This window comes from Amborella trichopoda, chromosome 13 (assembly GCF_054954075.1).
Source record: "Amborella trichopoda isolate Santa Cruz 75 chromosome 13, AtrichopodaSantaCruz75HAP2 v2.0, whole genome shotgun sequence".
Lineage (NCBI taxonomy): Eukaryota > Viridiplantae > Streptophyta > Magnoliopsida > Amborellales > Amborellaceae > Amborella > Amborella trichopoda.
The window spans coordinates 2805739-2832812 of NC_142348.1; the positions used below are offsets into that span (position 1 = coordinate 2805739).

A 27074-nucleotide genomic window follows, 5' to 3' on the forward strand; every position below is an offset into this window, starting at 1 on the left:
GAAGAAAGTGATGAGCAGCATGAAAGAGGAAGCAGCCAGCCAATATATCCACAATATGTCGGTGATATTGCACCTAATGAGGGAGAGTGGGAAGGGGGTCTAAGAGAAAATGAGAGATATGATGATTTTGAGGCCACCCTATCCCAACCATATTATTCACATATCGAGTCCCAACAGCAACAGTGTAAGGATGAGCACGACAGTGCAGGTGAGCATGAAGGATGGACAAGTTTCGGGGATTTTGGATTGGGAACACAATAAAACACTAACACTCAGGGATTTGGGAATAGTCAGACGCCCGCTAATATCGATGATTCGTTTTTAGATCGAATCAATGAATTGTCAAACGAATTCAATCAATGGCACCAGCGTGACCAAAAAGAACAACAACGTCGTCTATCATTTTATTTTTAGATAACGTCGTCTATCATTTTATTTTTAGATCGTATGTTACTAATTTTATGCTTTATTGTAGTCCATGTATGTTGATGTACTTATTCCATGATAATTCTATGTTTATCCTTTTGTGTGATGTAAATTAAATGTTGAATGGCGGTTCATGCAGGGAAAGAACATATCAATATTCGCATATTCATTCAAAAACATGAAAATTCTTAATGGAGTACCCTCATTTCTTATTGAATTCCTAAAAAACAATATTTATAATGAATTTTAATAATTTTTTCGGATTTTTTTGAAGCTTTATTCTAATCGATTCACCCGATTTCCGATCCGGATCGCCGATTAGTCGATCCGGATCGGTTTTTTGAAAGCCCGATCCGGGTCACCGATCCGTTTTTAAACCATTGCCTAGAACCAATGGTTTAAAAACCGGATCGGTGACCCGGATCGGGCTTTTCAAAAACCGATCCGGATCGGCGAATCGGCGATCCGGATCGGAATCGAGTGAATCGGTCAGAATAAAGCTTCCAAAAAATCCGAAAAAATTATTAAAATTCATTATAAATATTGGTTTTTAGGAATTCAATAAAAAATGAGGGTACTCCATTAAGAATTTTCATGTTTTTGAATGAATATGCAAATATTGATATGTTCTTTCCCTGCATGAACCGCCATTCAGCATTTAATTTACAGTATTTCGTGCTCATCCCTACACTGTTGCTGTTGGGACTCGATATGTGAATAATATGGCTGGGATAGGGTGGCCTCAGAATCATCATCTCTCTCGTTTTCTCTTTGAATAATATGGATTAAAAAAAAAAAAAAACAAATTTTCAAAAAAATCTATCATGGATTAAAAAAAAATCACAAATTTTCAAAAAATTCTATCATGGATTACAAAAAAAAATTCGATCATGGATTAAACAAAAAAAATCACAAATTTTCAAAAAATTCAATCATGGATTACATAAAATTCGATCATGGATTACATAAAATTCGATCATGGATTACAAAAAAAAACAAACAAAAAAAACAAAAAATTCAATCGTGGATTACAAAAAAAGAAAAAAATAGTTCGATCATGGATTACAAAAAATTCAATCATGGATTACAAAAAACTCTATCATGGGTTACAAAAAAAGCAAAAAACAAAAAATTCAATCATGGATTAAAAAAAAACAAACAAACATTTCAATCATGGATTACAAAAAAAAAACAAACATTTCGATCATATATTACAAAACATTCGATCATGAATTACAAAAAATTCTATCATGGGTTACAAAAAAAAAAAAAAAAACAAAAAAATCGATCATGGATTACAAGAAAAGAAAACAAACATTTCGATCATGGATTACAAAAAATTCTATTATGGGTTACAAAAAACCAAAAAATTCGATCATGGATTACCAAAAAAAAATAAAAAATAAAAAATAAAAAATAAAAAATAAAAAATAAAAAATAAAAAATAATAATAATAATAATTCCGTACGGAATCGCCGATTCACTGTTCGGACTCGCCGATTCCGTACAGTGAATCGGCGATTCACTGTACAGAATCGTCCGGTTCTCTCTAGAACCGGACGATTTCCGATTTTCGGGGCGATCCGGTTCCTTTTTCACTATTTCCGAGTCGAACCGGGCGAGTCCGGTTCGACTCGGCGTTTTTTAAAACGCTGCCTAGAACATATAAGTTCTATCTTTCCCTTACCATCCAACCGTCCAATTTTGATCAAGAAAGCCACTCATTGTTTGATCTTTAGATCCAACGCCTCAAAGTATTTTATTTTTAGTTTTTTTTATATAAATTGTATGAATATGAAATTTGGTACGTACTATCTTCTCATTGCGGCGCACCAACAAAAAATATTAAAAATAATTTTTCGATAAAATGTAATGAAAAAATACCCCTTGAAACTTTCAAGGGTATTTTGATCATTTTATTTTATTGAAAATATTTTTTTACATTTTTTGCTAGTGCGAGTTTAATAGAGGAATTGGACATCCAAAATTTGATGTCAAAATATTTTATAAAAAAAAATTAAAAAAAAAATAATGGAGACATGACATTATGATTGGGGCAATCTTAGCCCTCCGATAGCATGGAAGGTTGGATAAAAGGGAAGATAGAACTTCTATGCTGTAGGGGAAGCATAGAAAGCTTGCCGAATTTTATGACTCTAAAATGTGCGAATGTATTCAATCACAAGGTAACCTCAATTAAACGAGTTCTCAAATTCGCATTCTCCATGCGGTCCCAAAAAAAAAAAACAAAAAAAAAAATCATGCCTGAAGATTTAACAGAAGGTCCATTTTTTGGAGGGTGCCATCTAGGTGTTAAAAAATCAAAATTCAAATAATTAGGTGGTTCTCAAAATTTTAGATTGAAAATTTCTCCCAAGCAGGTCTTCTTGAGGGAGTAGGTATACGATGTCCTCCCATGGGAGCTGGAAGCATGGTATGCAAACTCATGATTGTAATATGCTTTTTAGTAATGGTTGGAAATCAGTATAGTCTTGGGGACAAAGAAGAAAAAGTAATATTGAATGTGTTCATTGAAATTTCCTACTCTGCTGCAGAGTAAGCCAAGCCATCAGATTTCAAGAAGGGACAACTGGGGTTTGTTGTTACTACACTTAAATCTGTAAAAGAAAACTGACACTGAGCTGAGGAATGATAAGACTCCAGCCATTAGGCTGTTGTGCTGGTATGATGTGCCAGCGCTGTAGGAAACAACAGTGAGAACGTTGTATTTGTGAACGACTCAGTGATTGGAAAATCCCCTCGGATAGAAATCATCTGACCTGACATCGAATCCAGCTGCCACCATCTCCGGATGCCCTGAATTGGTGCCTTGCACCTATATTCCGAAAATCACCCAATTCCTGTAGCGGACTGGGCAATTTTCAATTGAAAATCAGAACTGCCCATGCTCTTCTCTCTCACCTTCAGCCATTTCTCTCTCAAAAACTCTGCTCTAAATCCGCCATTTTATCTATTTCTTGCTCAAAATCTCCATTTCAGTCACAAAAATATCTGCCATCTGATCCGTTTCTTTTCAAAACCTACCATTTCAGTCTCATTTCATAAACCTATTGCTCAAAAAACATGAATCAAATGGAATGCTCAATCTGTGTATGTAAAATAGCATATCAATTTTACTCTGAAATGGAGGATCTATCTCTCTCTAAAATGGTGGATCCATTTTATTTTTCTATACTCAGAAACAGAAGTTACCAAAATTTTGCATACAAGGCCTGATCAGCTGCCCAAATTTATAAATTCTCTATAAATACAACTTTAAACGTCAGGTCCAGATGCAAAAAGACTTATTAAACCTCTGAATACTTGGGCAGAGAGCTGATGTGCTTGGAAGAGCTCACCATCCAAGTTCCACACACTTTCCTCACCAGAAGAAATAAAAGTAAATGCAGTTGTCTGCAAATTCAAAGAAGAAAAATTACCAAACAATTAAACATAAGAAACCCAAAGAAAAAGAAAAGGAGAAACATTAATTATAAATTTATGCCCCCACCATCAATCCCAAAGACTAGTATTACAGCATTGTATCAGCCCTCTGCCTCTTTTAAAAGCCAATGTTGACCTCAAAATCATTCTCTCTTTCTTAACGGTAGTTGCAAGGGATTGTATACTAATACTCACTTTTGGTACAAGGAGATTACAATCACTCTTAACCATTGGATGTGAAATCCGTCAGATTGAAGTACGTCACAATATTCGAGATCAAAAGTAAATGATTTTATTATATACGTTTCCTTATATCTGAGTTTACCGAAAAACTCAAGTGAAAATATTATATGCTCTCGGGGGTATCTAGAAGTACCTTTAAGACCCCAAATTTCGGGGGTTGCAACCTCCCCAACATAAAGATTAACCTCAACATAAGAAAATATGTGCTTGAGACTATAACATACGTCAAATTTTTGGAAAGTCGGATCCAAGAGATTAGAAACTCAAAATCCCCCCTTTTTTCCTTCAAATAATCATTTAGTAATTCTTAAGTAGATTTCAAAATTTTGGATTGAGAAAATACTCCTGAGTAGGTCTTCTATAAGTATATAATATGGTCCCGCAGGAGCACACCATCCGAGTTCAAAGTAAGTAGCAAATAAAATCACAAAGCAAATCAGGCATGCCAAAAGATGCTTGCCATGTGAAGTAAGATCATACCTTATGATGTTCTACAAAATCAAAATCCAACGGATCAGCACCCTTCCTTGCAAGATGTATAAGGTGCCTGACCAAACAAAAGCTAAAAAAATAAATATTCCATTTGACAATTAACTATTAAATCCAAATATTGGTCATAGAACTTCACTATTTATACAAAGAATGGAGTTGCCCATACATGATAAGGCTTTACTTCTCAAGATAGACAGTCAAAATGCATTAATTGGAGGAAACAAGTAGAACCCCTCAATATGTGTTTTTACTGCTGTGCATAGGTAGAATCCCACACAAGTCGATTAAGCATTGATCAGAGAATAAAGCATGCTCAATTGGTTTCATCAACAAAATTATATAAGCTATGGTATCTAAAAGACAGCACCTTGCCAAGAACATATACTATAATCAACAATTAAATTTCAGAGTAAATGAATGATCAAATCTCAACTGAATCTGTTCTTGTCTGTACAGATACACATAATAAGCAAGGAGTTCAGCAAACTTTACCACAAATATAAAGGACGGGGACAGTCCTTGATAAGTATGAGATGCAAGAAACCATCGGCGAGGTGAGCATCTACCACTACCCCATCCGGTGCTCGTTCATTACGGCATGAGATAATAGCTGCCCCCACACTTATAAAGCGGCCCTTTGATCTTAACCATCTCGAGTTCTCTCCATGATGGGAGGATAACTTAAAAGAACTATGTATAGATGGCACTTGTGGAGGAGGCCTAGCATCAATGCAAATGGGACAGTTCACTTGGCAAATTAACTTTGGATTTTTTGATAGATTAATCCCTTCTCCACTATCTTGGATGCAATTGGGCCCGGGGAATACTCTTGATTCTTGTACATCCAAAAAGGCCACCTCAGCTTGATATGACCTGCACGCATAGGTACTATAGTAGGAGGCAACAAAGAAGACATGGACTAATACGGAGTCCTTGGGTGTGGGGGGGAGGAGATATACTACATTCCAATGTACGATAAAAAGACTGGTGTCCATTGAGTCCAGGAAACCCTGATGAAGTGACAGTGAAGGAGAAAACATGGGACCAACCATTGAATCTATGTCTTATAGCGACGCTCCCCACTCTCTCCAGAGCTGCCAATCATTTCATCAGAGGGCCATGATCTCAATGGACTATGACATTCTACCTCTGTTGAAGATGTGCACCTGTTCTTCATAAACACTTTTGTCCCCGCATAATCATAACGAGCAGGACCCATCCAACGGCATTTTTCGCTCTCCTTAACGACATCTCCATAAAATCCGTAGCTGTTTGTGAAATGGGTTGAATTGTGAGATGTCAGGACCAAAAATTAATACTAGCAACAAGAAAGAGATAGTTAGAAGACAACAGAGGGATAACCCTGCAAAAGAAGCTGCATAGTGTACGGAAGGCTCCTCCTTGGATGATGCACTGGCTTTCCACCTAACAACTTGAGCAATATCAAGACACTTCCGTTTGCCAAGGACAATTTGCAGAGCAGATGTTATTGGATCCCGAGTTCCAGTCGTACTGCAAAATTAAAATGGAGATCACTAAACATAGAAATTGAGTATATATATTTCAGCAAGATCCATATATCTATCTTATAAGTGGATTGTGGGGAGTTCTGTAACCATGAAAAAGTGATTATATATTCAAATTTTCCGGTTTCCTTTTGTGAAGAAACAATAACAAGATACGGGAAACTATCGATAAGGGTATTGACCTACTATTTGAGGTGTGTTTCAGAGTAGAACAAGGGAAAAACCTCCAACGGTGTTGACATCTACCCTGAGAGAGAGAGAGAGAGAGGCTTCTCATCTACAAAGAGAGGGAGGAGAATTCACTTCTCAACAAGTCTTACCACACAAACAGGGGGGAGAGAGAGAGAGAGAGAGAGAGAGAACCCCAAAGTGTACTTATACAATTAGCTAAAACATATCATAGTTAAAGTACTTTTTCTTTTTAAGATTACAAAAATAACTATTATTAGTTGAAAATATTTATTTTCTGCACCCATTCTGTTTCAAACGAGCAACATTAATCACAAAATGATGAATAATAGTAGAATATATGGCCTCTAGTCGTGTGGCCTTCTCATCAGTTAAACTGTAACATTTTAAAGTCGTGGGTCCTTCAAAGCTAAGAGTGACTCTAATCCTTTATCATTCATAATTGATATGTAGTGCTTGGCCAATAACTGGCACTTCATAGATTTCTACTTTGATGCAGCTCAATTGGCACCAAGGAAATACTTCTTAGACATTCCAGAAATACTTTTTAGACAGACACATTCCAGAATACACATTCCTTATTACAATTAATTATAGCTTTCAAAAAAAAGAAACATTAGAGATGAATAAGCTAATACCTGATCACAATGGCATCAGTAGAACCAGAAGGAATAATTCCGAATCTAAACCATGGGTTCGGGAAAGAAAACATATTATCCCGATCTGCAAATGAGATGCATATAAGAATAGAAAACAGGTCCAACTCTTTTGCATGAGTTTGGATTCGTAATATAAAAAGTTAGAAAAGAATAAAAGAATTTGCATGGATTTTCTGGAAATGAGAAATATTCCATGCTTTCTACGAAGATATCATCAAGAGAGCAAAACTAACCTCTGTTGCATGGTTCAGACTCAGTCCCTACTATTTCAAATATCAATATGTGAAATATAAATTCCGCACCGATTAATTTCAGGGATCTAACAACCAAAAGGACAGTATTACACATTCCAATGGACTACAATATTACGGAACTCCAAGGCTACACCCACAGTCTGTTCCTGTGGGAATAATCTTAGATAATATCCAACTATTGATATGCAATGGACAGTAGATGTAGCATTCAAGTACTCTGTACCATGTGCCATTGGATTATAGCTTCCCTTCAAGAAAAGGACCGTGGTCAATTAACTTTTAGTCACATACCAAAATCTACCGAGTTTGGTCTAATGGCATCTGAGGAATGAAGAAGAGGATCAGAGTCCTCATTGTGATGAAGTAGAGCATGGTCAGGTGTATGGTCCTCGGATACATAGGCATAGTCACCAGTATGCCCATTGATGAAAAATTCCCTCTTTACAGGACATCGGTTGCTACCATTGTCGAGAGAATGAAGAACTTCTGCAGGTGAAGGTGGGTAAGGAGCCTTGTGCCTTGAAGAGAGAAGCCCATTCAAAATTTCATTGAAGAAGCCATCCCCTCCCTGAAAGAGTGCATTTATATTGCAGGAAGGAAATTAAGAACCCAATATCTAGCATATTGTGTTTTGTGCTCAAAAGCAAACAAGAGAACAGTTTTCTTTTGCCACGCCTTTAGAAGAGTTTAAAAGGTGAACTGCAGATCTAAGTTAAGTGCTCATTCTGATGCTAATGGAGACCATTTTTGTGTTACACATAATGATTGTGAATAAAAGCTGGATGAAAATAAGATTTGAGAACAACGTTATCAAGCAAACAAATCTTCATAAGAAATACACTTATGGAGGAAGAATATTCAAATGACTTACTACAGCAACAACACCATCATAGGAAATAAGCTCCCTATCTGAGATGGACTTCATCACATCAAAAGCATGTCCTGCCCTTTGTGTCACTATCAGCTGCAATAAGTATATGGTAAGTTCACAATATATGTCAAGCAAACCTCTCTCTCTCTCTCTCATACACACACACCCAAGCACGTGCATGTGCACACACACAAAAAAGAACACAAATTAAAACGTATATAAACTCACCCTAGTTCTCACTCTAGCACGGCCAAAAATAGAAGCAACAGATTCCCAAGTCCTGCAACCATTACGTTTTCCACTTGTTGGATGGACAAAAACCTGACCAAATAACGACGACTTCAAGAAAGAAAAAAAGAATTGCAGGGACAAAATTTTAAATCTAAATGGTGGTTTTAATAAAGAATTCAGATCTTAGCCTACATAGATTAGAACAAATGTACAGGGTGCATACCAGAAGGCCTTTAGGCCTCTGAATATCTGAGTTTAGATAACAATGAATTCGGTTTACCCAAGTCTCACAAGTCCCTAAATCCTTGTGACCAAAAGTATAGGCCATTTGAACCCAAAGAGAAGGCTTTGTCTTGGATTTTTTATACCAATGCACCACAAAACGAAACATCTGGAAGGGAAAGGCAAATGACATAGTAAGAAAGACTACCAAATACAAAGAGTTTCTAATGAAGTAAAAATAATAATAATAACGAAAATAATTTCCAATCAAGAGGCATAGATTTGAAGAAAGAATTAGTACCTCTGAATTGCTCCCCAAAAGGAAGCCTCCAGCAGATGGAAGCATTGAATTGTGAATCAAACCCCAGTTCATGAGCTCTGCAGCATATATCTCTGGAAATGTGATCTCTTTTTGGAATTTGGAAGATAGCTTCACCTGCAAACAAGAAGATAGACATACTTCCTAGCAATTCACAGAAAACCAACAAAAGATTAAGGTGATTCTCAAGGGAACCACATAGAATGGTATCATTGAAACAAATGGAGCGACTAAACTGATACTAAATACATTAGAGCTCAAATTTTTCTCAATTTGTCCCAAAAAATCACAACATGGTTTATTTCTTCAAAATAACTTTCTCAATGAGGTTTAATTACTTAAAATCAAGTAATGAATGTTTCTCAAGGATATTGGAAACTCTTATCAAGATGGTTTATTGACTCAGAATAACTTTCATCATTAGGTTTAAGTCCTCAAGTAATTCTCAAGCTTCTAGTTATCATTCCTATAGCATCTAATGAGACACAAGTAATTCTCAAGATTCATCTCAAGATGGTGTATCTACTCAAGACAATTTTCTCCAAGAAGTTTGAATTACTTAAAATCAAGCATTTCCTATGCTTCATTGCTGAAACGTCCCTCATATTTCAGCAGTTTGAATACTTAAGATCAAGTAAACTCTTCTTTTCGCAAAAATCAAGTGAACTCCATGCTTCATAATGTATATACTCAGAAAACACTAGTCTAAATCTTTCTGAGTTTTGTCTGTAAATAAGAAAGTTGATGAGAAATAATATAACTGTTTATGGATCAATCAACGACAAATGCGATGCCCCAAAAACTGAATGGACAAGAAAAACTGAATGTTCATGAAAATTAAAAAAATGACCATCTTGGATATGAAATAGAGCCTTATACTCCCTCCAAAAATGATCAAATTAAACATATACATAAATAAGAACAATTATAATAGCATATATTATAAGAAAGTGAGGTAAATAAAGTATTAAACTAGAGAATCAAATAAGATAAAAATAGGAAACTAGAGATGCAATAAGAGGTTCTAACAAAATACCAAAAAATCAACCATTTTTGCTATAATTATTAAAAGTACTTACTGGTTCATAAATAGCTTCTGATAATTCAAGATTTATCAGAAGAAATCACTGGTTCATCCATTACTTTTGATAATCAAGGGAAGAACCCAAATTGAATACAAGAACTTACTAGTTCATTATTGGATTCTGGTAATTTCCATGAAAACCCATCTGAATTTAGGGTGGCAGAGACCTCCCCAACTCGATCAAAGAACAAATTGCAGCTTAGAGCTTCCCCTTCGCCATGACCTGAAACTGGATTCATCTCTTCGTGATGCTTCTCCCCTCTTCTAATGGAAATTCTATTCCCTTCTCTCAAGTACCCATGTGGTGGGTCTGTCTCTTAGTGAGAGAAAATGCACTTGTTAAGGAATTAAGCATCCAGTTTAGTGAGAGAAAACGCAGAATTGTCCGGATGGCCACCATGGGTTAGAGAGAGAAACACAGCGAAAAAAAGGCTTTAGAGAGAGAAAGTGGAATCAAGCATCGGTTTTAGTAGGAGAATAATGAGGAATTGTCCGGGTGACCACCATGGCTCTAGAGAGAGAAACAAGCGAAAAAAGGGTTTAGAGAGAGAAATGGAGTCCCCACTCTTCGTAAAGCGAGCGACATGAGCCACGACTCGCGACTCGCTTTGCCCTTGGCCCATGTTCCTCTCTCTCTCTAGAAAAAGAGAAAAAATTGTTTTTTTCTTTATTCAGAATATCATAATATCCTCCCCCTATCTCTCTCTAGAAAAAGTCTCAAAAAAAAAAAAAAAAAGACATTGCCACCGATTCCCAATATTATAATGTCATAGTTATGAAGACCAAAGTAGAGGGCGCAGTCTCACTAGTTAGATTACTAACAAGTGCTTTGCCTAATCAAGTTAAATTTTTTTTTTGATTTTGATTGAAAATTAGTAAATGATTGTTTGACTAATTTTAGGTGATTAGATTGTTTAATTTGATCGAAAATTAGTTAAAATTAGTAAATGATTGTTTGATTAATTTTAGGTGATTAGATTGTTTAATTTGATCGAAAATTAGTTAAAAATGATTACTTGACTAATTTTAGCTGCTTGGATCGTATGATTTTCAGTTAAACTGGTTAAATGAAATTGAGAAGTAGTTTTTAAATTTTTAATAGATTCTATATTATGAAATTATTATTCTTGATTTTATATAATATTTAAATATAATCTAATCTATTAGACTATAGTCAAATTAATTTTGATTGGACTACAACCGTCGCTAGTCTAGCAAACATTTCCATCATAATAACTATGCTTATAATAACTATGCTCTTTGTATAGAAAACGATAAAATAAGTTTGACTACTTTTAGAAATGGGCTCAAAGCTAGGTCGTCAGGGTGGTGGTTTCTACAACATAATATCTTGAAATATAATATGTTGAGTTCTATTATTACTATGGGCAAGAGGCCTCACACCATTAAACTATCTAAAAAGTTACAAGAATTGTCTGAAATCATTTACTTTTTGTATAAGGGCATCACAATCATTATTGTCCGTTAGATTTTAAAATGCGTGGTTGTAATAGTATCATTGATTAGACAAAGTTTTAATAAAATTATTCCCAAACTTCCTGATTCACTCCAAACCATGCAATTTGATATCTAATTAGTAAAAATAGATATGACTACTTGTACAAAAGATAAATGATCCCTTTATAGACAATCTCAAAAATATATATAATTGCCTTTAAATTCATTTTAATTGGATCAAAACGTCATCCGGATGTTGTATGCTACACCCATCTCTCTCTTGTTGCACAATCTCTATCTATACTTGACATGCATCTTTCTTTTTCGAAAATTCCGAATACTTCACTGCTTTATACAAACATTATACAATTATGTTAAGGAAAATTGTTTGGTACGTCCAAGCTTGCACCTTTTATTAAACGAGTTTGGAGATCTACACCGTCTACCAAAACTGATTCCCATAAATAATGATCCTCTAAAGATAAAGTAAAATCAATAGTTTAAATATTTTTTCTAAAAAATAAAATAATGATCATATAAGACCCTTTTCACCCATATGTGTAGGACCCTATAAGATCACTATTAAAGTTAACACATATCTCTAAAAAATTATCACATGAATGTGGAACTTGACTTTTCTAGAGATCGATACATGGTGATATTTTGAGAGTCCTACGCACAGGTAGGAGAGGGTCCTATAGGATCATTTCTCTTCCTCAAAATCAAATTCTATTTCAAAAATAAATTATTACGGGCCCTACATGTGAGTCCGTGGACTCATATGAACCGTCCTTACGTTAAACCATCAAAACAATTACAAAAATATAAACTCGAATGACCAGTGCCATGCACATACTCCACGCCATTCAATATGTCAGCAAAGGAATAAATTTCTCCCTTATTTGTTTTTTACAAGTAAAATTGAACAAGAACAATCCAGTTTTTAGGGGCACGATCTAGGTGTCACCAACTTGAAACCCAAACCTTTTTTTATTGAAATAAGCGTTGGAAATTACTTAGAATCTCCAAATTTCGGATGAAAAAATCCACCAAACTTACTTTGCCCAAGGAGTTGTTATCCTGCTATGCCTCCCTATTTTTTTTTTATTTTCTTTTGTCATTTCTATGTCTCCTCAAGAAGTACGCAGGCCAAGGGGACCATAACGATTATGCACTACTGTAAATACTCAATGGCCTAGATTGAATCTAAACCGATCTACTGGTCACGATTGTATTTCATATTTTAATTTTAATTTTTTTTACAAATTCAAATCACTTGATATTCAGAACATCTATTCTTAAAAAAATAAAAAATCTAATAAAATAATCAAAGCAATAATTCACAAAAACTAAATAGATCATAATACCATTAAAATTTTAAAAAGTATTTTGATCAAATTTAGTTTTTATGAATTATTTTTTTAGTATTTTTATTAGGTGTACATTGATGAGAATAGTAGATGTCTTAAATTCCATATCATTTACATTTTTATAAAAATAAATTCAAACTTAAATACAACATACAGTTGTGACTGTCAAATCAGCCTAAATTCAATTTAAATTGTTGAGCTTATACTATTCCATCAATTCATGAGCAGACATGATATTTTTCCATATAATATATAGGTATATATATCAACTAAACCTAGAAATAAAATACAGGATCAACAAAAGTGAAGACTCAAAGAGATACATGAGGTTAAAGGATCATCAAAGGCGTTACACAGCAGCTCTTCTCTCTTATATATGTTTCATTGTATTTCTAAGAATTAGAGAAACAACAATAAATAAATAAAGTCCTAGTAATCGTGTTCATGCAATTGGGAGTCTACGTATCTCTCAATCAACCTCTTTGCCAAGGCAACCTGTTTCCACCACCAACATTAAAGAAAATATTAAAGCCCCAAAATAATAATAATAGTAATGATAATTAGACTAATAATAATAAAAATATATATGTAAAGAAACTATTTATTTTCGTCCGTTAGATTTCAAATCATTTGGTTGAGTGAATCATGATTAGATTCAAAGTTCAAAACAAAGTTTCTCAAACTGTGTGACAACCTAAACCATCCAAAAAAAGCACATGAATCACTACCAACATACTCTATGCTACCACCAAAGCACATGAATCAGCACTAAAATACTCCATTACCATTAGAGTTAGTACGAGAGCTAAGAGGTGCAAAGGGTTAGGTTTATGTATTTTGAAAAATAAGAAATCCAGATGGAAGAGAAAGAACGGATATGTGCGTTATTTGAGAATTAATTTGGGGCACTTAATGAGGATTAAAATAAAAAATGACGGCAAGGACATTGGTGGGCGTAAAATGACATTTATAAACTTTTTAATGTTGCTGACAACTGGGATAAAAGGTGGGGGTCACCATAGGATAAGTAGGATTTTTTGGGGTGAAAAAGACATGGGATTGTATATTACAAGACCATTTATTACTATTACAAAGAGGTTACAATCACTCTTAACCATTACATGTCAAATTGGATGGCTTGAAATGTGTTACAAAGTTCAACCTTCTTTTTTTTGAACTTTTGAATCCAGTCAATGACACATTTACAACCATCCAATTTGAAATCTAATGGACACGAATAATTGTGACCTACTTGTACTAAAAATAAATGGTCTCTTTGTATTCTTTTCCTAAAAATATTCCCCCTTAAAAAACAATCAAACACTTTTCATGTTAATGCATAAAAAAAAGAAGAAAAACCACCAAGTTCATCCCTTTACACTAAACATATAAGGTTCACCTGCGGAGGACCACCACTAATATGAATTTGTCTTTGCCCTCTCTCACCTCTCCCCGATGAGACCTATACTCACATAAACAAGAAAAATATAATCAGCTTGTGCAAGTTTTTTTTTGTGTGTGGTCTGTCAGCGCGCGTGGGTGAGAGAGAGAGAGAGAGTGTGACTGATATTCACAAAATATAAAATTTTAAGCCTTAAAAGCAAACGCAGCCAAAGAGCAGCCAAACTTGGTCAGACAATTTTTAGCTTTGTTACTGCATTATGGCAGGCTTGACACTGAACACAATGGATTTGTTTAAGTACAATTTATTGCCTGAGACCTCCAAAAGAAACCATTTCCTTCCATCCTGGTCTAAGAAAGGGCCTTCTAGATGAGGCACAGGCACGTGCTTACGCACACGCATAATTGGGGGTGGCAGTGGGGCTTGGGGGAACACAATAGGCATTCAAGAAAGTGAGATGAAAAAGAGAAACAGATGGGGAAGTGGCTTCTGTAGGGTGGGCAGGGAGAGGTGGACAAAGTTGTTCATATAATCAAGATGCAGACCTGTTCATTTGTGTGGCCTAAAATTAGGGTGAAAGTGGGGTATACTGACGCTAATGGCATAGAATGTTGGGTATGTTTTTTTTCTTTTTTTTTCGTGGGGGAGGCAGAGGAGTTAAAACACTCAAGGGAAAAGTATCAAAAGTAAAAAAGAAGAGTCACAGACACCGGGAAAGGTATCAAAAGAAAGAACCAGATGATATCTAGAATACAAATTGCAAAGGCAGAGGCAGAATGGGCCAGCAAAGAGAGACTAATTTTACTGCATGAATTTCTCTCCTTTGTTTCAATGGTTTTTTTTTTTTGGGGGGGTGGGGATTGGTGGTGTACGGGGTGAGAATTCACCAAATTTAATTTTTTGGAAGGCCACAGAAGGAACATATTTACCTCTTCAAAATAAAGAAAAAAATAAAAAAACTATTAAATATTTTTTGTTGAAAAAAAAGAAGCAAGCATATACCTTAACCAAAGCCCCTGATTGGTGCCTAATTTTAGAGATATTTGAGCCGCCCTTCCCTATCAAACCACCAACTGCTGACTCTGAAACTGAGATTTCAGTAGTCACCACATCATTTGCATAGGTGGATGACCTATGATTGGAGCTACGATGGGCCGAATAACCATGATCTGGGTATAATTAAAGAAAACAAAAAGTCAAAATAATTTTATTAGAATATATTGAATCATCCACAAATAAACAATAATAAGTCAAACACGAAATGGCTGTTATATGGAATGGCACATAACCTGAATATGAAGACATATGTGACGACGTTCTTGGAGGAACTGAGCCATAATTGTACGCCGGCTTTAGCGAGATTACTCGTTTGGGTGGAGTTTCCCTGCACAAACATTCAGAACAAATTTTGAAAAGATACACGATAAAGGTATAGTGATGTAGAGGAAAGGGAGAATAAGAAGAAACATAATAAGCCTATAGACAATGGGATACCCATAGTCTATTATTCATCATCCACTGAAGTAATGGATGATGGTCATGGCCATAAAGTGGCGCCCACCACTGAACTCATAATGTTCTAATATGATGAGCCTCTCTCTCTCTCTCTCTCGTGCGGACCCAATAGATATGGTTTTTCCTTGGTCTATGGATTGCATTATCTTTGACTAAAAAGGAAAACTTCAATTTACGTCAGGTTGATACAAAGATTCAAAGAGCCTACAGTGGGTGTGTTAAAATGGCAAACCTGAGCTTGTAGCTGATTTTCTCCAGAGCTTTTAGCACTTCTCGGACTTCACCGGATATCTGGGGGTAAAATAAGGCTAAGGGATATGGTAAGTTGTTCAGAATAGAAGAATAGACAAGAGTCATGGCAGATCAAACCTAAATACAAGATTTCACAAGAAAATGCAAAACTCATAATGTGTTAGAAAGTTTCCTCGCAAACTTTACAACCTAAAGAACTCCTTCCCACTAATGCAAATGATTTTTGGAAAGGGGCATACTTTGTGTAATTTGTAAAGGGAAAAAAATTTAAAGTTAGTCAAATTACCTTTAGAATAGAAGACATGGGTGTTGTAATCAGGTTGTGACCGATTTAATACACCATTAGTGGTGCAAATCAGTATAATAACATGGGTTTTCTAGTCTATCACTGATAAATTGCAGGAAATGATCATGTTCAAAAGTCATTTGCACTAGAGAGTGGAAGGCAATCATGTCACTTCCCAACGTTTGTGAGTATTTTACGAACACACTCCTTAAAAGTGATAAGTCGTTCACGCACTCCCTCCCTCCCTCCATCGTGAAAAATCGAAGTTAAAAAAAAAAATCCCTCAGTTTTGAAAATTAAATTTGCAAAAGAAATTATGTTACCTCAGTAGATACATTGGATTCAAAAAACAAGACAAATAAATGAGCAAAAGAAAACATCGCCCTATTCATGAGCCAAAATCAGGACTTAGAAAAGTGAAGCATACCATAATAAAAGAACTATGGAAAACCACAGTCCATTAGGGTTATCATGGTCCAATTAAATGGACCAAGATTGAGAGAACGGGACCTACTAATGGGGTCATTTCTTGTTGTGGCAGGTCCCACTGTCTCCCCATCACCGTGCATTATTTCATTGGATGGCAACAGCCCCAATGGACTACAAGTATAACAATCAATTAATTAAGAGTACACCTTTCACATAAAAAAGAACACGATTTTTCTTATCATTGAATTTTTTCTGTCACTTAACTGCTGCATCTAAATTTCCAGAACCCAAAGAGGAAGGAAAATTACATGTTATGAAAAGGAAGCGTACCTGAACTAACCGATCAGATTGACAGGTAGATGCACAGATTGGCAAGTGTTTCTGCTCCATGATCTGAATGTTGGCCCCTGAGGAGCTTCTAATTTCTTTAATGTTCTGACCAGAATACCCAATCAGGCAACCAGCTTGGGAACCTTCAATCAAAAGCCGGATTGTGTTGGCTGATGAATGGCCCCCAACCTTTTCATCACTAGTGTCATCCTCCTTCCCAACCAAAGTGAAAAAAGAATGAAAAAAACATGAACTAAATCAGGTTCTAAGCCAACAATAAGCCCATTGACACCCCCACCCCCAAAAGGAAAAAAGTAACATCATATTTTTTAGGTGTACTATATGTTGGATTCAGCATTGTCCACCTATAGTTTTTGGAGACAAGAGTGGGTGCAGGAGCAAAAGGGGTGGATCGTTGTTTCCCATGGGTTCCCTAGTTTGGAAACGCCCATACAATAAATGTATAAAATGGAGAAATTTTAAAAGATTAACCACAATTTTTTAACTAATATTTAGATGAAAAACTAATATATTTTGTAAATATCCACAAAATAACATTTGAATGTAATAACTCATATATACATCATCCGAGCTATACCGAGCACAAGAGAATTGGACGCACCTCATCACCCTTGGTGGCCAAAACATAGACCGTACTAACATTGTCAACATGACTTGTACTTTAACACAAGCCGCAATCATTTTTTTGGATCTTCGTGCACCTTCATACATATTGCATGCTTGTAATTACGAATTAAATGAATCTTGCATTCCTTGCTAGCTGGCTTGTTATTCGTTGGTACGCTCGAAATATCAAACATGCAAACATAAACACCAAACTACTTAAGGTGTACCCACCAATGTTAGAAAAATCGGGCGATCAAACCAGTAACCGCCCGGTGAGATATGGCCGGTTCCTGTCTTGTGCAGTTTTGGTGATCGACCGGTATTTAAAAAATAAAAAAGTCAAAAATATATATATAAAATCCCAAAAATAAGGCATTTGGTTTGAAATACATTTTTTAAATATTCTTTACATTATGGTAAAGATTAAATATTGTTTTGGTCATTAATACTCACTTTTATATTTTCCCATCTTTTTCGAAAAAATACCTCTAAACACAAATCAATTCTTTGAAATCAATTTTTTTCATTAATTTTCAACTTCATTTGAATGTGTTTTGTTTTAATCATTCTTTATATGCTTTTCATGTTTTAATATAATTTTTTGTATCTTTTTTATTTTTTTCAACAATTTTTTGACCGCCCAAGACTTGTCTAGTTAGAACGGCTGATTCGGCCGGTTTACTGGTTAAACCGCTTCTGGCCCCATGTCCGATTAACCGTTCCGGTTCGATTTTGTGAACACTAGTACCCACAAACACTCACATGAGGAACACTTTATTTTGTGGCTTTTTTGAATCATCAAGGTGGGGTCTCGCGTCTCAAACATACAACCATTAAATTTTTAAAAACATATATTTTTGTGAAGCCGCACTGTCATATTACGTAAATGCTAAATCAACCAAATGATTTCTGTAATTTTATTTTTTCTTCTTAGTATCTAACAAGCAATAAATCTATTTTTATATTTCATAAGATTAAATCAGGATTTTCCTTGATGGCACTAAAAAGCAATTTACTCCATCGGTAACATTAACTTTTTGCGTTGTTCACACATACTCTAACACACGTGAGAGGCATCCATTACCTTGCTAATTAGAATATTCATAATCACACGTGCATTTAATGCACATTTAAAAAATAAGAAATAAAATATATAATATTTTAATAATAAAATAAAGTACATGATATTTTATCTTTACTCTAGCAAAATCGTTGTATGGATTTTTTAATCGATATATGCATCAAATGCAAAATCAATATATGAATTTTTAAAGACATTTTTATGAACACGCACTGTCATATTATGTAAATGCTAAATCAACCAAATGATTTATGTAATTTTATTTTTTGTCTTAATCTCGAATGAGCAATTTATATATTATATAATAAAATATTAAATCAGGATTTTCCTTGTTGGCACTAGGCAACGATTTACTCCATTGGTAACACAAAGTTCTTGTGTTGTGTTCACACATACTCTAACCCACAACATGTGAGAGGCATCCATAATTTTAATAATGAAAATAAAGTATATAATATTTTAATAACAAAATAAAGTACATGATATATCATCATTAAATGCAAAAGAGATATAAGGATTTTTTAATCGATAAGAATGCAACTTATCAAATACGGTAATAGAATATTATAATGAAAAAATTAAATATTCAAAAAGAGAATGATTACCTCTCCAAATATCTAAAAATAGTTATCCCAAAATATATCATGCCAACATTAAATGCTCCAAATATCTAAAAATAGTTATCCCAAAATATATCACGCCAACATTAAATGCTGAGGAATCCAAATTTCCCAAAATACAAGCCACATCGAATGCTCCTAACCTTAAAAAATATTGTTGAATCACAAGGCCATATTATATAAAACAGTATTCAAATAAACTATTTTTATTTATAATTAAACAATAAAATATTATTTTATTTTTCCATATTGACAAAAAAAACTAGATTTTCCCTAATACATTTTAAAGAGCATTGTGCTCCTTCGGGCGCATAAAAGTTTTTTTCTTATCACGAATGTGCAAGACATACATGTAAGAGGTAATAGAATATTTTAACAAAAAAAATTGAATATTCAAAATCACAATGATTACACATCCATATTTTTTCTATTATGCATTAAACAAATATACAGAGCGTATATTTGTTCTAATGCATAATAGAAAAAATATGGATGAGTAATCATTGTGATTTTGAATATTCATTTTTATTCATTAAAATATTCTATTACTTCTTATACGTATGTCTTGTACATTCGTGTTAAGAAAAAAAAACTTTTGTGCATCCAAAGGAACACAATGCTCTTTAATATACACAAAGGAAAATCAAGTTTTTTTGTCAATATGGAAAAATATAATAATATTTTGCTGTTTAATTAGATATGAAATGAAATAAAAAATTAATAAAAAGGGTTTAATTGAATACTTTTTTATATAATATGATCTTGCGGTTCAACAATATCTCTCGCCCTTAAGAGCATTTGATGTGGCGTGTATTTTCGAAAATTTGGATCTATCAATATTTAATGCTGGCGTATGATATTTTGGGATAAATATTTTTGGATATTTGGATATGTAATCATTTTCTTTTTGAATATTCAATTTTTTCATTAAAATATTCCATCAGCGCATTTGATAAATTGCATTCTTTTGCATTTAATGCATACATCGATTAAAAAATCCTTACATCTCTTTTGCATTTAATGATACTATATCATGTACTTTATTTTGTTATTAAAATATTATATACTTTATTTTTACTATTAAAATAATTGATGCCTCTCTAGTATTGTAGATTTAAAGTATGTGTGAACAAAACACAAAAACTTTGTGTTACCGATGGAGTAAATTGTTGCCTAGTGCAATCAAAAAGAATCATGATTAATATTTTATAATGAAATAAAATCGATAAATTGCTTATTAGAGAATACGACAAAAAATAAAATTATATAAATCATTTAGTTGATTTAGCATTTACAAAATATGACAGCGCGGGTTCACAAAAATATGTCTTTAAAAATCCATACATCGATTTTGCATTTGATGCATATGTCAATTAAAAACTCCATACTACGATTTTGCTAGAGTAATGATAAAATATTACGTGCTTTATTTTATGATTAAAATATTACGTAATTTATTTCTTATTTTTTAAAATGTGCATTAAATACACATGAAATTATGAATATTTTAATAATTAAAATAATGGATGCGTCTCATGTGTATGTTAGAGTATGAATAAACAATACAAAAAGCTTGTGTTACTAATGGAGTAAATTGCTTTTTAGTGCCATCAAGGAGAATCCTAATTTAATCTATTATAATGAAATGTAAAAATAGATTTATTGCTCAGTAGAGATTAAGACGGAAAAATAAAATTACATAAATCATTTGGTCGATTTGGCATTTACATAAAATATATGATTTTAAAAATTTAATGGTTGTAGACCCGAGACGCAGGACCTCAGCTTTATAATTCCAAAAATCCAAACACATAAAAGGTTCCTCATGTGAGTGTTCATGGCTACACCTTAAGTAGTTTGTTCTTTGATATTTCGAGCGTGCCAACGAATAACAAGCCAGCTAGCAAGGATGCAAGATTCATCTAACTCGAAAGTACAACCATGCAAGATGTATGAAGGTGCACGAAGATCCAAAAAAATGATTGCGGCATGTGTCAAAGTACAGGAGATTTTAACAATGTTAGTACGGTCAATGTTTTGGACACCAAGGGTAACGAGGTGCCTCCAATTCTCTTGTGCTCGGTATAACTCATATATATATATATATATATATATATATATATATATATATATCATTCGAGCCTTATCCTAACTATTTGGGGTCACCTGCACAAATCATATTATGTCATTCCACTCTATCAAGGGACATATCATCAGTCAAACCATTAGTCACCATATCTCTTCTCGATACCTCATCCATGTCCTTTTGGGCTTCTCCCTTGCCTTTTTGGAGCCTTCCACAAGAAACAAATTACCCCTCCCAACCGGTGTTGTCCCAAGTTAACATTGCACATGGCAAGACAACCTACGTTTACTTTCCCTCATCTTATCGCGCCAATAGGCGCTATCCCTAAATTCACTCGGATGTATTCATTCCGAGCTTATCCAAGAGCTCAGTAGTTTAAAACTTGAGGCTTTTCTAGCATTTAAAATTTAAACTTAAACAAATATATTAAGATAATAAAATTTCTTATATCCCATAAAACAATATAATATTGTTATATGTCATATAATATAGTATATATAAAAACCAAAATGAATGGCGCCCAATAGATTCAAATATTACACCTCACATGAAAGAATCATTTGGGCTGACCAAAAGTGTCATGAATGCTTTGTGTTATACATTATGTGTATTAGATTATATAAACTAATGAACAGCAACCCAAGCTAAGAACCACATTGTTCTTGGGTGATTTTCGACCCAAAACGGCATACTTTAAATCACTGAGTAAGACTATAACTGCAAGAATCTTCCATTGAGGGGAATGCTCTGTCAGGGGTTGCTTGGGACAACATCCCCAAAAGTAGTGGAGAGACCAACATTCGGAGGAAGATAGGCAGGTGAGAGTGGGGTAGGGAGCTGGGAGAAGGATGACGAAGGGGAGGGAAATCAGGGGGCTTGGGTATATATATATATATATATATATATATATAAGGGCCGACATTGAAACTGATGGCACTGTTCATCTGGATGGTCCTGATTGTTCCAATTTGTGCAAACAAACGAGTTGGCAACATGGAAAAATGGGATCCTCTTCCTTGGGCAGGGATGATTGAAGAAGGGGTGAACCATGTGGTTGGAATCTCACCATTCGATGGACTAAGTCTAAAAACAGTAACATGGCAGAATGGGGTCTTCTTCCTTGGGTAGGGATGACTGAAGAAGGGCTAACCACGTGGCTGGATGCTAGCCGTTCGATCGACTAAGACAGACTCACGATCAAGGGTATGCACCATCAGAACTTCAAATTAATGGGATGAAGTACGGCAACATGAGGAACTTTGATGTTAAAGGCGGTGAAGGAGATATTTTATGGGGGAGGCTAGCTAGCGAGGGATGGCACCTCCATCACTAGGCACATGTTGGTCTACAATGTGTTCACATCCTCGCTGTTTGATTTGCCAGAAGGAGCTGACCAGGGCAGTTGTGTGTAAGGCATGATCTGAATGATCGAGGGGACCTCATCCTTTGAGCATTCATATTGATCAGAGCCGACCGCATGGGCACCAAAATCAGAGTAATATGGGGATTGGGTGGCATTATATGTAGGGGACAAGGGGCGTGCTGATGGCTCAATCGGGTTCATGTTGAACTCATGGCCCTCATAATCATCAGCTTCAAAGCTGGTGGAAGAAGGAGCATCACCACCATCCACTTGGTCACCACGAGGGGAGGGTTACCGATGGGGAAGGGATGGGCTACGCATGGGCAGTGAAGGACCTCCTTGATGAGGATTCATGACCGCTACTTGTGGGGGACTCCCTGATGGGAATTCACACTCTGAGATGGATGGTCGAAGGTTATGGATTTTTGAGGACGCTGGCCAATTGGCACATGCAGGCAGATGGTGGGTTGGTAGAGGCTAGTTGATGGGATGGGAGTGGCCTGAGATGGATCTATAAGGATCATTGGCTTGGGGGTTGGTATGGTGCTGTGGGGATTCCAGGAGGCCTCATGGCCTGGTAGGGGGATGGCAGAGAAGAGATTACCTGAAGAGGAAGGGGTACATTATGGACCACAAGGAATGAAGTTAGATGATTGCCAACCAAGAGAATATCAGCCAATCTCAACCATACTCCAAGAATTTTCCCCATGCATATCTCAAGCAAAATATCAAGGAGCACCAATAGATCAGTAAAAAACTAAATCATGCAATTGATATCCCAGGAGTTCTTGAAAGTAAATGTCAAGAAAACATTTATTTATGTTTATTAAAAAGAAAAAAGAAAATATACCAATAAATGAGCATAGTTATACACAGAACTCCTACTTAATGAAAGCAAGTGGTTATAAATAATAGTTAAACAGCTCTTCAAATTTCCACCAGGCAATTAAATCGGGAAACAGAAACTTCCATTACCAGAAAAATAATCCAGCAGTTCACTTAAATGTAAGCTAGAGATTCCAAAATAAAAACACCCCGTGACTTCGAAGTGCATGACATAGGGGCTAACAACAGGCTCCACAAATAGCCAAATTAACATATTTCAGATGGACTTTTTTTTTTTTTGATGTTATATTTCAGATGGAGTTCCTAGCCATAAATACCCCCATGGCCATTCCACTATAGAAATTGCAGTAATTTTGATCAGGAGAAAGGGTTCACCTTGAGAATAATCTTGGCAATGTAATAGAGTGCATGCTCTGCATCAGAAGTTTCACGATCATCATCTCTAGAACTTATGAGGATGACACGATCTTCATATGGCTGCAAGGACATTAAACAAAATACAGTGTTTCATGGACACAGCTTCTAGATACTCTTAATCTTCAAAATACACATCGATTTGGCAAATGGAACATAATAAAGTGAAGTTGTCTTGCAATAAAAAGGAAGCCATGGGCTAAATCCCATTTTGTAAGAAGTAGATTTCAACAAATACTAGCCTTTAGGAGTTCCATGAAAGATCCAACGTCTCTTAAATAGGCAAAAATATATAACTTCTTTGTAAAAAAATGAATCATGAAAAGAAAAAAGTTTGCCATCAGAAAGTAACAGCACATGAATTACACTGGGAATGAACACAAAACCCAATTTGTCATTGCATATAACAGAGAAGAAGTAAATTTAGCAGCAATAACTTGATATATTACTCAACTATTGAACAATAAGTACGTGAGTTGCATAAAAAGGTTCAATCATAAATGCCATTGAAACACTTCAAAGCATATTTAGAAGGAACACTGCTAAATGTACCCTTTGGAAACACAATTGTATGGAACTTATATAAGAATTCTTCTTAGTGAGCACACCCGCAAAAAACACCATTAAATATGGGCATATCGACTAATTAAAATCATAGTAAAATGGAAATGGCGCAATTAAAAATTAATGTTTATGAGAAAGTAACTTTTTTATCTCTTTATAAGGAAAATTTTAAGAAGAGGAAGGTGAGTTTCATCTTGATTTCAACCGCAAATGCTTGATCTCACATGCATTGAACATAAATACCCAGCAGAATGGAAGGGAGTTGCTTAGTGTATTCAATACAAAGACTCAGGTCAGGACTCGCTAGGGTCCCCAGCTCGATTCAGGTATGACAGACTCCACCTGAGTCCTAATATACCAGTTCCCATGGGTTTGGTTCCGAAATTGGCAGCCTGCTGAGTCCAAAATCGGACTCGCCAAGTCTTGATTATGGCTTTTGCTCCAGATACTGAAACTGGAGGCAGCATATGCAATTACACCTCATAATTTAGAAAAATAAAATAAAAATGATGTTAGAGAGAGAAAGATATGAACTTAGATGCAGAGATTAATAGTTATAATAAATAATCAAATCACATCTTTGAGAAATGCAGATGTTAGAGTTTCCATACAGAGGAAAAAACTCACATACAGAAGAGGAAAGAGAGTGAGAGAGAAAAGAGAGAATTTTTGACAGATGAAGCTACGGCATCCAACAAATGGAGAAGTTAATCCAATTGGGGGCAAAAGCCTACAAAAAGATCACTTGAATTTACGAAAAGGTTGCTTGGATATATCCGTGGTTTATTCCTTATCTCCAAAATCACATTTTATTTCTTCATTCATCTTGATCCGCCCAAAGCAATGGAGTCAACAACATCTACAGAGAGAGAAAGGAACTAGTGGAAAGAGAAAAATTAGTAAAACCTCGAGAGAGAAACAACTGAGAGCTCCATATAATTAGCGAGCAAAAAGAGAGAGAACAAATAGGCCTAGAGAGAGAAACAGGTTGGAAGTTATAGAAAGAGAGGGACTCACGGCTAGGGCATCAGCAATCTTGATATTGGCCCTGGTGTCCTCTCTTATCCTCCGGATCTGGCTTCCCTCTCTTCCTATCACCCTTCCAATCTGCTTTGAAGGTACCACAACCCTAAACCATATGTCTCCAGCCTCACCAGCTTGCCTCTTACTTCGACGCCTGTAATTCTCGTCGCCATGTTCTTCTCTCTCTTCTCCATAGGGATGATGTTCGGATGGAGAACTCCGGCGCCTTTTCCGGCCATCTTCATCACTTCTCCTGCGAGAGTCGGAATGGTACCTATCTCTCTCTCTATCTCTACTGTCAGAGCGATGGTCCTCTCTCTCTCCAGATGACCGATGGTCCTCTCTCTCTCCAGATGACCGATGGTCCTCTCTCTCTCCAGATGACCGATGGTCCTCTCTCTCTCTAGATGACCGAAGGCCCTCTCTCTCTCTAGATGATCGAGGGTCCTCTCTCTCTCTAGATAAGCTCTCTCTTTCTCTCTCTCTAGATGACCGAAGGCCCTCTCTCTCTCTAGATGATCGAGGGTCCTCTCTCTCTCTAGATAAGCTCTCTCTTTCTCTCTCTGGGCGCTGCTCGCCCTCTTCTGCAGAGGACTCGACACCAGAGAGGCGGGGGAGGGTGTCAGGTGAGTTATCTGCGCTCATTTCTAGAGAGAGAAGAACAGGGGTTTCTAAGCAAAAGAGAGGGGGAAGTTTTGTAGCATAGACTAGTTCTACAAGTGTAGAGAGAGAATTAGAGATGGAGTTTCAGAGAGATCCCATTGCAGGAAGAGAGAGAAATGGGGTTTAGATAGATATTTCTATTCCAGGTGGCTTAGAGAGGGAAAGGGGTTTGCGGAGACAGCGATAGGGTTTTGCAGTGGAGAACCGTGATCTCGTAGACTTGAGGCACATTTCTATGATGTAGAGAGAGAAACGCGGGTTTAGAGAGAGAATGCGTTGAATGCTAGAGAGAGAGAAGAGTTTCTATGCGAAGAGGGACAAGACTTTAGAGAGAGAGAAGAGTTCTATGCTAAGAGGATAAGACTTTAGAGAGAGAAGAGTTCTATGCGAAGAGGGAGAAGACTTTAGAGAGAGAAGGGTTCTATGCGAAGAGGGAGAAGACTTTAGAGAGAAGAATTCTATGCTAAGAGGGAGAAGACCTTAGAGGGACAAGACTTTAGAGAGAGAAGAGTTCTATGCTAAGAGGGATAAGACTTTAGAGAGAGAAGAGTTCTAAGGGAGAAGACCTTAGAGGGACAAGACTTTAGAGAGAAGAATTCTATGCTAAGAGGGAGAAGACCTTAGAGGGACAGGACTTTAGAGAGAGAAGAATTCTATGCTAAGAGGGAGAAGACCTTAGAGGGACAAGACTTTGGAGAGAGAGAAGAGTTCTATGCTAAGAGCGATAAGACTTTAGAGAGAGAAGAGTTCTATGCTGAGGGGGATAAGACTTTAGAGAGAGAAGA

At 35.6% G+C, this 27074-nt stretch overlaps 2 protein-coding genes across 7 annotated transcripts; both read right to left on the reverse strand.

The window, feature by feature from the left end:
• Positions 1-3584: 3584 nt before the first annotated feature.
• Positions 3585-10229, reverse strand: ACD5 (Diacylglycerol kinase family protein). Of its 6 annotated transcripts, none has more exons than XR_016047955.1 (12): positions 10065-10229; positions 8859-8993; positions 8559-8726; positions 8333-8425; positions 8105-8197; positions 7525-7801; positions 6959-7043; positions 5968-6117; positions 5753-5873; positions 5098-5478; positions 4594-4660; positions 3585-3840 (listed from the first exon to the last, which is right to left on the reverse strand). XR_016047955.1 is itself a non-coding variant. In XM_088856214.1 (12 exons), exons 5-12 carry the CDS (start codon positions 8156-8158, stop codon positions 3703-3705), a joined length of 1254 nt encoding a protein of 417 aa, XP_088712340.1. In that variant the 5' UTR covers positions 8159-8197; positions 8333-8384; positions 8559-8726; positions 8859-8993; positions 10065-10229; the 3' UTR covers positions 3585-3702. The 6 variants fall into 6 exon arrangements, 4 of the variants coding, with proteins under 4 accessions (XP_088712340.1, XP_006837328.1, XP_088712341.1 ...); XR_016047954.1 differs by having other exon boundaries at positions 8859-9020; XM_088856214.1 differs by having other exon boundaries at positions 5772-5873; positions 8333-8384.
• A 2718-nt stretch (positions 10230-12947) lies between these two features.
• LOC18428226 (uncharacterized) lies at positions 12948-26497 on the reverse strand. The gene is made up of 8 exons (XM_020663600.2): positions 25621-26497; positions 24001-24102; positions 17003-17215; positions 15938-15996; positions 15480-15574; positions 15193-15359; positions 14188-14250; positions 12948-13283 (listed from the first exon to the last, which is right to left on the reverse strand). Exons 1-8 carry the CDS (start codon positions 26269-26271, stop codon positions 13218-13220), a joined length of 1416 nt encoding a protein of 471 aa, XP_020519259.2. The 5' UTR covers positions 26272-26497; the 3' UTR covers positions 12948-13217.
• Positions 26498-27074: the final 577 nt, after the last annotated feature.